This window comes from Sarcophilus harrisii, chromosome 4 (genome assembly GCF_902635505.1).
Source record: "Sarcophilus harrisii chromosome 4, mSarHar1.11, whole genome shotgun sequence".
Classification (NCBI taxonomy): Eukaryota; Metazoa; Chordata; class Mammalia; order Dasyuromorphia; family Dasyuridae; genus Sarcophilus; species Sarcophilus harrisii.
In genome coordinates this window covers 271,475,662-271,490,590 of record NC_045429.1, presented here as the reverse complement: position 1 = coordinate 271,490,590, position 14,929 = coordinate 271,475,662, and the positions used below count along the sequence as shown (strand labels likewise).

At 40.8% G+C, this 14,929-nt stretch overlaps 1 protein-coding gene across 1 annotated transcript; it reads left to right on the top strand.

Annotated features, from left to right (window-relative positions):
* The first annotated feature begins 1,339 nt into the window (after positions 1-1,339).
* On the top strand, positions 1,340-14,464 carry GUCA1A (guanylate cyclase activator 1A). Its single transcript, XM_031964855.1, has 4 exons — positions 1,340-1,567; positions 7,007-7,156; positions 13,405-13,498; positions 13,953-14,464. Exons 1-4 carry the CDS (start codon positions 1,367-1,369, stop codon positions 14,111-14,113), a joined length of 606 nt encoding a protein of 201 aa, XP_031820715.1. The 5' UTR covers positions 1,340-1,366; the 3' UTR covers positions 14,114-14,464.
* Positions 14,465-14,929: the final 465 nt, after the last annotated feature.

Below are 14,929 nucleotides of genomic sequence, written 5' to 3'. Positions count from 1 at the left end.
AGGCTAATAATCCTACTGGTTTTCTTGATTCCAAGTCTAGCACCAGAAACTTAGACAGATGGTTTCTAAGGTCCTTTCTGGCTCTAAATCCTTAAAAATTTGAGAATCCAATTAGGTGATGTGAGTGAAAGTACTTTGTAAATGACAAAGGACTCTGCAACTATTATTATTATATATCATGTCTTTGGATTTATATAGACTGAAATGAAGAGGAGGACTTACTAGGTGAGGAAGAGTATATATGGGGTGGAGGGAGTAAGAAGCATATTGCACTGAAAAAATAATTGAATTTTAAAAGAAAAATGGAAATTAGATCCTGGATTCAAATTTTGACTCTGACACTTAATACTTGCATGACTGTTCTTCAATTATATCCAACTCTTTGTGATCCTGAGGACCATATATATTTAAGGGGTTTTCTTGGCAAACTAGAATGGTTAACCATTTCCTTATTCATGGGATCAGAGCAAAAAGAAGTTCAGCGACTTGTCAAAAATTACACAGCTAATTAAATATCCAAGACTACATTTGAACTCAGATCTTTCTGACTTTATCTGCTAAACTTTATCTGTTTACCTCCAAGGTAAACAGAGGTTAAGGGATTTGTCCAAGATCTCACAATTTATATGTGTCTGAGATCGAATAAAATTCAGATCTTCCTGACTGAAGGTCTAATGATCTATCCCCTACATCACCTACTTGCCTTTGCTTTTAAGGGGGCTTCTCACAGTCTAACAGGTCCTAGCTCTGACCAGTCAGAGCAAAGGGAACTGCGGTCCATTTCCTCCTCTGCCCAACTGTCCTCCTCTATCCCTGCAAGAGGGGATTAAGAGATTATTCTTTGTTAAGAAAATCTGGGCACCTATTCTCTGAGGGTTTAATCCCTGGCACTCCCTTCTGTCGCCTTCTTTCTATTTTCACTTGATCTCCCTTAGGGTGTCAGCCCCATTGGCTACTCAAGGATTTAGTGAGGGGTTTTAACACCTGGGGGGGGCTGTCAGAAGATAATGGGATAGGTCTTTCACCTGGGGGAGGGGAGAAAAGAAGGGCCAGACATTAGATGTAGGAATTAAGACTAATGTGCTAGCTGTCCAACCTTCCTTCCCTTCAGCTGATTTCTTTTTCTCTGCTTCTCCCTTGGATGATTTAAGCATCCATCCAATTCCTCTTCCACTACTCTGTCCAGGAGTTCCGGTGTGCTTGCTGTTGAAAGAGGAAACTTATTTGTTTGTGTGAATGTGTGTGTTCAGTGAGAAGGGATCGGTTTAAAAGGGATTGTATGTCCCATTGAAAAGAAGAAAGGGAGCAAATTCTGCCCTAATCTCAACCTTCTCATCAGCTAACCGGTGAAATCTTAAGAGAGAAGATGGGGAATGTCATGGAAGGGAAGACAGTGGAGGAGCTGAGCAGCACTGAATGCCACCAGTGGTACAAGAAGTTCATGACCGAGTGTCCATCTGGCCAGCTCACGCTGTATGAGTTCAGACAATTCTTTGGCTTGAAAAACCTGAGTCCCTCAGCTAGCGAGTACGTCGAGCAGATGTTTGAGACATTTGACTTCAACAAGGTGAGTGGGGACCAAAGAGACCAAGCAGCCCAAGAAGTCTTGGAAGGCAGATTATAGCATCATAGGAGGAGCAAATTATTTCATCCCTCTGGGCCTCAGTTTCCCCTTCTGTAAAATAAGGAGGTTGCAATTCTATTATTTTAGTGAGAGGGAAGCTTAGAAATCATGATCCCATTTTCTTAGCAAAGATATAGAGTGATTTGCCATTTCCATCTCCTTTTACAAATAAGGAAACTGAGATAAACAGGATTAAGTGATTTAGCCAAAGTCATACAGCTAGTAAATGTCTGAAGCCAGATTTGAACTCCGAAAGATGAGTCTCTCTGGCTTCAGGCTGGGCACTCTATGCACTATGCCCCTTATAGATTAGACAGAGTTAATGATGTAGGTGAAAGCATACAGATGGAGCAAGTCTGGGAGCTTGGAATTTAATTTAGATTCTGCCATGACATTAGAGAGAGGGAACTAAGAATGGGATTGTGATTTTATTGGGATAAGGAACTCTCTTATACCAGTGAGGGTATTTTATATAGCTTTTGAGAGGTGCCTAGAACTTTAGGAGATTACTGCCCAAAATCTCACAGCCAGTTATGAGTCGAAGGTGGGACTCAAACCTAGGTCCTCTTAGGCCATTTGTTGTGGTGGTAGAGAAACTGCCTTGAAACCATTATCTTATTGTCTGACCTTTGGATAAATTCACTTAACTTCTGTGTCATTTTTTCTTTATCTGTAAGGAAAATTCAGTTCCATTCTGATGCTTCATGGTATATGGAGGTGACTCTTGGATCCCTAAGGCAATACCAAGGAAGTTCTAGAGGGACCTGCCAAGCTGCCATAGTCTATTAGAACTCTAAGGAATCTTCATGACGTATGGGAGCATTAGAGTGGAACTTTATTTCCAATTTACTTTGAAGGCCAGAGATTGAGTGATTTCCCCAAAACCACAGAATATTTATTGTCTCATCACCAGAAGTCTCACTTGTTCTATAGGCATTTGTCCAATGTACTTCATGAAAAGGATAAGGCTTAGAGGGATTCTTATTGGCATAGATTGGGGGTGAGAGTAGGAGAAGTATCCACACAGGCAAAATCCCAGCTCTTTCAAAGTATAAACATTTTTTAAAAATTGAAAATAAAATCTGGCCTCAGAAGTATCTAAGAAAATGGAAGTGCTAATATAAATTCTTCTTAAGACTACCTTTCTCCACTGCCTCCTGGATTCAGAACAGACCACCATTTCTGGATTGCCCTCAATAAAAACAAACAAGCCTGAATCACACCCTTTTCCTGCCTCCCTGACCCAAGCAATGGGCTACAGGCATGAGAGGAATTGTTCACTGAAGCTGATAATGAAATAAAATTATCTTTTTTTTTTTCCCCTGGGGCCAGGATTAAGCAAGAAAGAGTTTGAGAGAGGCTGACCTGAGTTCTATTGGGTTACACATGGGTCTATAAGAGGCACTGGGGAACCTCTGGGGGCTGGTAGGGACTCAGGGCTATTTTCAACTCGCATAAAGTAGATTATGGATTTTGGGCAATGGAAATAGAAAGATTTTCAGTCTGCTGATTGAAGCTTTTTCCTGGAGAAGCTGGAGGGAGGAAAAGTAGCCAAGGTAGGAGGGAGCTGAGTCATCCAGACAGTGGGTGAAAAGAAGCAGAGAAAGGAACAATCCAGTCAGAGAAGCATCTGCGGGGAAATGGGAGTTACCTGTAGTGGTATGGACAGATGTCTAGAATCCACAGGTGGGAATATTAGAAGGGAGAAGGGGAGAATAACCTCAGCAGCAGCACTTTAGCAGCCTAATGACTGGCACTGGAACTCTAAGGAGCCCATGGGGAACACTTGAAGCTTATGTAACAAATCTGAAGCTTTTCCCCAAGAGATTTGCAACCCCCATACATCAGTGGTGGTTTTGATCCATATGGGTTGTTAGCTGAGATTACCCTGAAAAGTCAAAGGAAGAAGAAATGAACAGTTGTGGTCATTGACTTCTGTCCATACATACAGCCTGATAACAATCAGGCAGTTAGTGGTACAGTGCTGGGTCTGCAGTCAGAAAGACCTGACTTCAAATTTTACCAGTTTTGACCCTGGGCGTTCATAACCTTCAACTATAGGGAGATAATAGCTTTTTTTCCTTTTTTCCTCACCTTGGGGAGAGGAGAAAGCTATTAGCTGCTGCTTGGCACATAGTAGGTACAATTTAAATCTGGAATGGAGGACCCAAATTCTTTACCTGCTTCTATTCACTTCCATCACTAATTTTTATTTTGTGCAGGAACATGTAAATGAATAAATACAAAATGAATATAAATTTTTATATTTTAAAAATTAATTTTGGAGCTAGATACTAGTAATTAGTAACTAAAAAGAATAGAATAGACTTTCTATTATTGTTATTCAATCTCAATCGAGTCTAACTTTGTGACCCTATTTGAGATTTTCTTGGCAAAGAGACTGGAGTGATTTGCTTTTTTCTTCTCCAGCTCACTTTACAAATGAGAAAACTAAGGCAAACAGGGTCACATGGCTAGAAAGTGTGTAAGGCTAGATCTGAACTCAGAAGATGAGTCTTGTTGACTCCAGGTCAGGCACTGTATCCACTGCAGCACCACCTAGCTGCCCTTAGGTTTTCAAACTGCTTTAAACTAATCAGAGAATCAGATTTAAAGTTAGGAGGGATTTTTGAGGCCATCAGGCCTAACCCTTCACATTTTCCAGCAAGACTGGCTAAGACCAATTTGGCAGGATCACAGCACACAGGAATGGGATAACAAATATTAATCCAACTGTTTTACTATCAGCTTTCCCTGGCCTTAGATGAAGCTAGATGCTGATTAGTGTGAATCTCCTGAAGTGGTTGAATGCATTTTAATTGACATTTTCTAAAATTATGTTTTTTCTACCAATGGTCATTGGTTCCAGTCCAGTGGAAATTTGCAATGAGAACTTGAATAGTGCACTCACATCATGGAGATTCATTATTCTCATTAATGGAGACCTAATTGTATTCAGTTCTGGGCAACTCATGTCCCACTCATGTCATCCTGTAGCCAGCTGAAAAAGACAGGAGAGATAGAGCCAGAGCCCTAGGGAGAGAGAAGGGCTTCAGTTTACAGTAACACTATCCCAGAACTGATAATATCCTCTGCTGGCTGGAAGTAGGAAGGGACCCATTCAGGTTGATTTGAGATCCTCAATCCAAGTGTCTTCCCTACCAGTCTGTCTTAGTAGAGTTTCTTCTTTGACGGGCAGCTAGGTGGCACAGCAATGGATAAACTGATAGGGACTGATTTTCATTTTGACTTTGTGCCCAATGCCTCCTATAGTGCCTTTTAACAGATATAACACATTTTAACTTTTCTCTCCCAACAGGATTCATAAGGAGATGTGTAAAGAAATATGAATGTACATGTATAACAAAAAAAATGTTATTTTTACATATAACTGGGGGAAATTAAAAGAAAATTAAAATAAAACAAATTTCAGTAACAACAGTAATAGTAAATAGGAATAAATAAAAATAGTAAAAAAACAAGTAGGTGGAACAGTGGATCTGGAGACAAGAAGACCTGAGTTCAGTCTGACTTTACATATTTCCTAGTTGTGTGATTCTGGGCAAGTCACTAACCTCTTTCTGCCTCAGTTTCCTCAAAATAGAAATAAAATTGAGATAATAGCATTTACCTGAGTTGTTGTGAGGATTAAAGGAAGTGATATTTATAAAACATTTTGTAACTTTAATACTCTATATAAATGCCAAATTATTATTGTTATTGTCACAAGGTAATGAGTGCTTAGTTCCAAATGAACAGAACAGATAGGAAGGGTAATGGGAGTTGAGGAGAGGGAAAGATTGATTCCTGAGAGTTGAAGTGGTCAAGCTCTATGGAAGGCTTCAAACTGCATGCAAAAATTAACATGGCTCTTTTTGATATGTGAAATACGTGGACATGGTCCTTGGGAAAATATGTTTAACTTCCCCTTGGGACCTAGGAACACCAATATGTGTGAACTAGACATACTTAACAGCATCATTCAATACATTTTCTATCCCAGTGATTTGCTGGTAAATGTTTCACTATTAGATCCCTGAAAATGTTTGACACATTAAAAAATTTAATTTGCATTATTTTTTCCTCTATTCTTATATTCTGAGGGGGGAGACAACATGAAAATAATTGGATTTTCATGTTGTCTGCTTCCTCAGATTACAGAATCTTTGAGAACAGGGATTATCTTTTGCCTTTCTTTGTATTTTTAGGACTTAGCACAGTGCCTGGCACATAGTAGGCATTTCTAATAAATGCAAGTAGACTGATTGATGGGGTGATGGAAATTTTAAATAATAACATCCTTATGGAACTTATAGGAGGAAGGTAGCTAGGTAGTATATTGGATGAAGCATTGGACCTGGAGTCAGGAAGATCTGAGTTCAAATTCAGCTTCAGATAGGTACTAGTTGTGTGATCCCAGGCAAGTTACTTAGTCTCTGCCTGCTTCATTTTCCTCATTTATAAAGTGAGGGAAATAGTAACACCTCCCTTTTAGGTTTGTTGTGAGGATCAAATGAGATAATATTTGTAAAGTTCTTTGCAAATTTTAAAATGATATATAAATGTTAACCTAAGTTCAAATATGGCCTCAGATACTAACTAGAAATATGACAAGTCATTTACTCTTGTTTGCCTCCATTTCCTTATCTATAAAATGAACTAGAGAAGGGAATAGAAAATCACTCCATTATTTTCGCCAATAAAACCTGAAATGGGGTCACAAAGAATTGCATACAACTGAAAAATAACAATACTCTTGGATAAAAATGGGATGCAAAATAGTATAAGATAAATACAGTAAAGATCAATATGCCAGTGAAGGTCAAGAGGGAGAACAGGTTGTTATTGACAAGTATGGCAGTCATTTCAGCTTGGGGGTTATATTACAGAATTCTTAGACAGTAGATCTTGATGAAATGGGGACAGACAGGCAAGTGTTGGGGGAAGGATGCCAAACAAGACCACAGTAACTGATTTATATTTCTATTATAGCTTACACACTTCTAAAGAGCTTTATGGTTTCAAATAGATTTCCTTAAATAGTCCTATAAAGTAGCTTATATTATGCCTAAGTTACCTTTAGAAAAGTGAAGACTGAAAGATCAAAAAGAATAACAGATTTACATGTTCTCATACAGCATGTCAGAGGAGGTGCTCAAAGCTAGGTCTTGTCTGAGTCCAAGTCCAAGGCCGGATTTGAATTCAGGAAAATGAGTCTTCCTGATTTCAGGCCTATACTCTATCCATTTAGCTGCCCACTTATTACAATAGCCAGTTTTATCAGAGGTAGGAAGATAGGAGTCCAGAGATGATTTTTTTTTAAATGGAAAAGAATGTGCTTGAGCTAGGAATCCATTAATAATGCTGTTTGTTTCTGCCTAGGATGGTTACATTGACTTTATGGAGTATGTGGCTGCCCTGAGTCTTGTCTTGAAAGGGAAAGTGGAACAGAAGCTTCGCTGGTACTTTAAACTGTACGATGTGGATGGCAATGGCTGCATTGACCGAGCGGAGCTGCTCAACATCATCCGGGTAACTTAAAGTGACCAGACAGTCTGGTTTGGACCAGATTGGCCCAGTTATTTTAATAATCTGGGCAAGCATGCTGGGAAATTCCTGTTTGATCCCTTGGACTAGGAATATAGCTATAGGTTAATTGTGAAGCCCTCTTCCTTATCCTGTGAATGATCATATTTGAGATCCCCATCTAACTAAAATATGATTATAGACCAACTGTGAAGTCCTTTTCCTTACTCTATGAATAACCATATCTAAATTAGCTCCTTATAATGCTTAAGACTTTGACTATAGCTCTAGACCCCTTTTCCAGATCAACCCTAAAAGAAAAATTTCTCTAGACTTGCTTTAGGCTTTTTGGAGAAGGGAGGAGATATAAATAATCTCCTTTTATAATATCTTGCTTGATCCATAGTCAATGGTATGCTGGTAAATATTTAACAACTGGCTCTCTGAAGAAAAAAATGTACTCATAACAAATTTGTAATTTTAATTTTCAGTTGTTGGTGTTCACTTGTTTCAGTCATGTCCAACTTTTTGTGAACTGATTTGGGGTTTTCTTGGCAAAGATACTGAAATGTTTTGCTATTTCATTCTTCAGATCATTTTACAGATGAGGAAACTGAGGCAAACAGGGTGAAGTGACTTGCTAACAGTCATGCAGCTAGGAAGTGTCTGAGGCTGGATTTGAACTCAGGAAGATGAGTCTTTGTGACTTTAGGTCCACCACTCTCTATCTAATATGCCACCTAGATATTCCATAATCTGAATTATTAATATTTTATCATTTACTTTAAGTTTAATCAATCAACAAAATAATAAACCAAACCGTGGATTTTAGCTTTTCCTCATTTCTGAAATATATATTTCACATTGAAAGTTTGTGTAGCCCTAGTCCTATCCTACTCCCACTCTTTTTCTCTTCTTTTTACTGGCTAGTTAGAAATAAGTTTTAGCACTTGGTATCTACTACCTCCAATCCCACCTACTTTCCTCTCTCTTGAAAGCATTAGAAAGTCTGGAAACAGCTACCTTGATTGACTACTGTAGGCATTAGGTATGGAGAAGGGAGAAGCACAGGCTAAAAAGTGTTGGGTTTGGCTCTTCAGTTTCTCTATTAATAAGTGTTTTTATTTTTAATTTAAAATATATTTTTAATTTTGATAATAATTTTTTTCAAAATACATGCAAAGATAGTTTTCAACATTCACCTTTGCAAAATCTTATGTTCCAAATTTTTCTCATTTCCTTCCCCCCTCTTCGCAAATAATCCAATATAGGTTAAATGTGTAATTCTTCTAAATATATTTCCAAATTTATTGCACTGCACAAGAAAGACCAGATCAAAAGAGAAAAGAAATGAGAAAGAAAAAAAAACAAGCAAACAATTGAAATACTATGTTGCAATCCACATTCAGTCCCCATAGTCTTCTTTCTGGATGCAGATGGCTTTCATAAGTTTATTGGAATTCACCTGAGTCACTTTGCTGCTGAAAACAGCCATGACCATTAGAACTGAACATTACACAATCTCGCAACATTGCTGTGTACAATGTTCTCCTGGTTCTACTCACTTCACTTAGCATCAGTTCATGTAAATCTCTCCAAGCCTCTCTGAAATCATCCTGCCCTTTGTTTCTTATAGAACAATAATATTCCATTATGTTCATATACCATAACTTATTCAGCCATTCTCCAGTCGATGGGCATCCACTCAGTTTCCAGTTTTTTGCCCCTAAAAAAGGGCTAATAAAAACATTTTTGCATGTGTGGTCCAAAAAAAAAATTTTTAATAAATATTTTGTAGTACAAATGGAAATCAGGAGACTTGGATTCAGGTTTGGTCAGACTGAACCTTAGATATCTTAAAAGATATCTCATCTCCAATTTGGTACAAGTGATGATTTTTTTTTCCATTAATGGAACTATTTGTGACTCTATTTGGGGTTTTCTTGGCAAAGATACTGGAGTGGTTTGCCATCTCTTTCTTCAGCTCATTTTACAGATGAGGAAACTGAGACAAACAAGATTAGGTGACTTATCTGAGCTTTATTTGAACTCAGGTCTTCCTGACTCCAGCCCCACTGCTTTATTCACATGGCCACTATACCAGTTTGGGAAGGACATTATTAAAATGGAAAGTGTCCAGGGGATGGTTTATAAACTCCTTGAAAATAAGGACAATGGTATATGTGTGAAGGATTTTGAGTCCCTTCATATTTTTCCCTTGAATAAGGTAAGGACCAATGGAAGGATATCATGAGGATATATATATATATATATATATATATATATAGTCTTGGTCTTGATAGTTGTCATCAAGTATTTGAAGAGATGTCATATGGCAGAAATATTGAACTCTTCCTGTTTAGCCTGTTTAGCTGTGGATAAATCCAGGAGCAATGGATTTGGAGTCAGATGTCAGACTTGGATTCTAGTATCAGTTTTGATGTTTATTACCTACATGAGTTTGGGAAAGTTAATTATTTTCCCTTGGCCTCAGTTCCCTCATCCATATAATTAGGGGGTCAGTGTCAGAGGGTATCTGGGGTATCTTCCCTTGGCCTCAGTTCCCTCATCCATATAATTAGGGGGTCAGTGTCAGAGGGTATCTGGGGTATCTTCCCAGCTTTGGATCCTTCTTTTAGGCATAAGTGTGGTATGGTGGTCAGGAAGATCAGTGTTAAAATAACTACTCAAATACTTAATATATATCTCAGGGCAAGTCACTTCTCCATTCCTCAACTTTCCCTATCTGTATCCTTATCTTGGTGCTTCCGTTTCCTCATTTGTCATAAGAGGGAGTTGGACTCAACAGTCTTGCAGGTCAGATTATTTAATTTCTCAGTGCCTCAGTTTTCTTATCTATTAAAAGAGGTATTTGGAGTCAGTGGCTTTTAAGATCCTTTCCCCTGTAGATCTATGATCCTATGAAATTCTAAAGAGGAACAATTAGGATTGATGTCAGGAAATAATTACTAATTCCTAATATAATTAGATTATATTCCTAAATCATTACAAATGTCCAAAAGTGGGGTGGACTGAATTCCATCAGTAGTTGCCCTGCCTTAAAAGTCTTCGGAAAAGGCCAGACGACCTCTTGTGGCAGATGTTTATAGTGTAAATTCCTTTTCTAGTACAAGGTAAACTAGATGGTAGTGGAGGTCCCCTGCACCTGCGCAATTCTGTGATTTACGGACTGAAGATTTGTCTCTCTCCATATAGTATTCTAAAGCAAGTCACTTGGCCTCTGAACTGTTTTCTCATCTATAAAAAGAAGATAATTATTCTACTACCAAGTTCACACTTGTCATTGTGAGCAAAGTAGTGTGCAAATTTTAGAGCTCTGTTTACATGTGAATTATTGTCCTTATATTGCCTCACAAGGCTATGAGGATCAAAATGGAAATGTGAGATCATATGATCACACTATCATAGGAATCAAGCTTCTTAAGAGTAAGGATTGTCTTTTACTTTTGGGGGGGTATCATTATTGTGAACACATAGTAAACAATAAATAACAGAGAATGTTAGAACACAAAACATGAAATGTTAGAGCTGGAAGGGACCTTAGAACATACAATGTTAGACAGAGAGCACAGATTATCAACTGGAACACAGAAGGGACCTTAGAACATGGAATGTTAGATTACAGAATATAAAATGTCAGGGCTGGCAGAGGGATTTTAGAACATAGAATGTTAGAATACAGAATATTCTCTGTCAAAGCTGGAAGGGACAGAGATCACAGAACACAGAATTTTAGAGCTGGAAGGGAGCTTAGAACATAGAATGTCATACATAGAGCTTGGATCGTTGGGACTGTTAGGGAACTTGGAACACAATGCTGGAATAGATAATGCAAACTATCAGAGGTAGAAAAACTTTAAAATTAGAATGATGGAACACAGGACATAAAATTTCAGAGCTGGAAGAGGCCTATAGAATATTAGAACAAAACATAGACTACCAAAAATTGAAGAGAACTTGGAAATCAATTAGCCACACCCTTTCATTTTATAGGTGAGGAAACTGAGGTACAGAGAAGGAATTAGCTCGTGTGAGGTTACAAAGTCAATGGCACGAGTAGTATTCAAACTTAGGTCTTTTGATTCCAAGTCTAGAATTCTTCTTTTATTGTTATAAACCGAGTACATTTTGAGTACATCTGGTCCTGGGTGTGGCACTGCCGGGAACACAGAAAAGTATAAAACATGAGACATATATGGGACTCCTGTACTGAATGATGGATGAGTGGATGGGAACGTGGAGATCAAAGGCATCCACTTATTACAAAGCTTTTAAAATCTCTTCTAACTCACAAAATTCTGATTCTACACTCCATTTGTCCTCAAGGAACTCACATTCTGTCAGAGAAAACAACCAATCTGTATCTTCCTGTTTTGATTTTCACCCTTATCTTCTCTCTGTCCCTAAACCAAGCCTTCCTCCTTCTTCCCTCTCTTTTCCCCACCACTGTTTTTTTCCAGGAATGAAGACAAAGCTGCTAGGTTCAGACTTCACTAACTACAGCCCATGAGGATGGAGCGTTGTTGTTGTTCAGTTGTTTCAGTCCAGTCCGATCTTTGTGACTCCACTTGGGGTGTTCCTGGCTGAGATACTGGAGTGGTTTGCCATTTCCTTCTCCAGCTCATTTTACAGATGGGGAAACTGAGGCAAACAGGGTTCCGTCACTTGCCCAGGGACACACAGCCAGGAAGTGTCTGAAGACAGAACTGAACTCGGATCTCCCTGACTCCCAATCTGTACCCTATCCACCATGTCACCTTATTGTCCCCAGACTGGATGATCCCTATAGCTCATGTCCTGTCCCCACACAGCATCAACCACATTGTGACTTGAGCAGCAAGGCACTGCTTCCCAGTAATGAAGCTCGTTGCCGCCTCTGTAGGAAGAGAAAAATTCATATTTTCTGAGCTGTGGATGGTTTTGACTTGAAAAATACTGTAATAGGGGCAGCTAGGTGGCACAGTGGATAGAGCACCAGCCCTGAAGTCAGGAGGACCTGGGTTCAAATCTAACCTCAGACACTTAACACTTCCTGGCTGTGTGACCCTGGGCAAGTCACTTACTTAACCCTTTTGCTAGGGACTATTTGGAAACCAACTCATTTTCTTTCAATGTGTAAGCAAAGAAAGCGATTGTCTTTCTCGATCCTGCAGTCTGCAAACCCTCCACTAGGGGGAACAGTCTGTCAAGAAGGCCATCATGTATTTGGAAACCAACTCATTTCCTTCCAATGTGTAATCAAAGAAAGCAATTGTTTTTGTATCAGCAAAGAAAGCGATTGTCTTTGTGTAAGCAAAGAAAGCGATTGTCTTTCTCAGTCCTGCAGTCTGCAAACCCTCCACTAGGGGGAGCAGTCTGTCAAGAAGGCCATCATGTATTTGGAAACCAACTCATTTCCTTCCGATGTGTAAGCAAAGAAAGCGATTGTTTTTGTGTAAGCAAAGAAAGCGATTGTCTTTCTCAGTCCTGCAGTCTGCAAACCCTCCACTAGGGGGAGCAGTCTGTCAAGAAGGCCATCATGTATTTGGAAACCAACTCATTTCCTTCCAATGTGTAAGCAAAGAAAGCGATTGTTTTTGTATCAGCAAAGAAAGCGATTGTCTTTGTGTAAGCAAAGAAAGCGATTGTCTTTCTCAGTCCTGCAGTCTGCAAACACTCCACTAGGGGGAGCAGTCTGTCAAGAAGACCATCATGTATTTGGAAACCAACTCATTTCCTTCCGATGTGTAAGCAAAGAAAGCGATTGTTTTTGTGTAAGCAAAGAAAGCGATTGTCTTTCTCAGTCCTGCAGTCTGCAAACTCTCCACTAGGGGGAGCAGTCTGTCAAAAAGACCATCATGTATTTGGACACCAACCCATTTCCTTCCGATGTGTAAGCAAAGAAAGCGATTGTTTTTGTGTAAGCAAAGAAAGCGATTGTCTTTCTCAGTCCTGCAGTCTGCAAAAGCAAAGCCAGAACTCTTTTTGAAAAACGCTGTTCCAGTTTTAGACTTCTCTGGCCTGGATGTGACTGCAGTCAAGGCAGACTATGAAGGAAAGTGAAGAAGCTACTCGAATTCGTGGGAAATGAGATTCCTTCCAGATCTAAACGGCGGCGCCCCGAAGCCCTGAGAGCTTGTCCGCCGCGCCGCCTGCTGCCCGAATCCTGGCATTGCATCCCTTCTCCGGGCTAGCTTTGGGATGACCCTGCGGCTCCTGCTCATCTCACGCTCCCTCCCGTTATCTTCCCGCAGGCCATACGCGCCATTAACCCTTGCAGCGACACAACCATGACTGCGGAGGAGTTCACCGAAACAGTGTTTGCCAAGATCGACGTCAATGGGGACGGTAAAGGAGGAACCCTGGGGGGGGGAGGGGACGATGTCTTGGGGACCCTTCTCCTTCGCTCCCACCTCCTCCCTCGCCGGTGCATGGGTCCAAGCGCCCATTCAAGCCCTGCTCCGCAGGTTCCGCGTTGGCTTTTAGAGGTACCCGCCCTGGCCGTGCGCCCTGGATCCTTGCAAGCGCGCTCCATCCACCAGCCCTCCCAAACTTAGCTTCCGCGCTCATCCCTTTCTTCTGACCCCGCGGCTTTGGTTCTGCCTTCCCTCCTCTGCCTCCAGATCGCCTTCCTTTGTTCCCCCCGGGCCTTCGGCCCCTCCTTTAACCGATCCCTGCCCTCGCCCCGGACTCCGGATCTGCTCTGACTCCGGAGCCTCCCCCGCCGCACCCGCTCCCCCGGCCCTCCCGTGGGACCCTGACCCCGCCCGCAGATTCACGCCCTCTCCTCTGCCCTCTCCAGGCGAGCTGTCTTTGGAGGAGTTCATGGAGGGCGTCCAGAAAGACAAGATGCTGCTGGATACGTTGACCCGAAGCTTAGACCTGACGCATATTGTCCGCATGATACAGAGCAACGGACAGAGCGCGGACCCCGCGCAAGGGGAGGAGGGGGCCGCGGGGTGAGCCCGGGGGGTCCGGGCTGCCTCCTCCGAGGGCTCCGTTTGTGTTGCTTTTTTAAAAAAAATACAGATTATGCAGCGCTTACTTACGCGGGTTTCAGTTAACTCATTTCGGGGTGTTGGTGGGCGGTCGGGCAGCGTGGAACAGTGGATAGAGCGCTTGATTTGGAATTAGGAAGGTCTAGATTTGATGCTTGCCTCAGACACTGCTCATGACACTGGGCAAAAACTTTCTTAAATGCCCATTTTCCTCATTCACAAAATTAAGGGGTTGGACTCAGTCCCCTTAGTCCCTTTTGGTTCTAAATCTAGGATCCTGTGATTGATTTCCTGAGGTCTCATTCACAGGACATGAGAAGGGAGAAGCCTGGGTGAGCCTTCCTGAGTGAGCTAGATCAGCTCTTTATAGTCCTAGCACCACAATGATCTCAAAGTTCAAAGACATCTCAATGGTGATTTATTCTATCCCTGACCCGGGCTACTACTACATCCCAGGCAAGGGATCCTCCAGCCTCTGAAAGCCAGTCCTAGGCTTCTCCTCTGTCTTATCTCGATCCCTTCTCATCCTTGGAAAGTGGGCATGGGAATGAGTGGCTGATGAAGAAGGGAAGGGGAAAAACACAGGAGAAAAGACCTTCCATTTCCTCCAGGGAGTTCTCAATTTATCCTGAGTCACTCATTCAATAAATTTAGAAAGACCAAGGAAAAACTCAAAAAAAGATACTTCCTGAGCCATCTTCTTCCTCAAAGGAAGAAAAAGATTCAAAAAAGAGTTAAGGAAGAAATGATTTCTGGTAAAGTTGGAGGTTTGGTGCGTGTT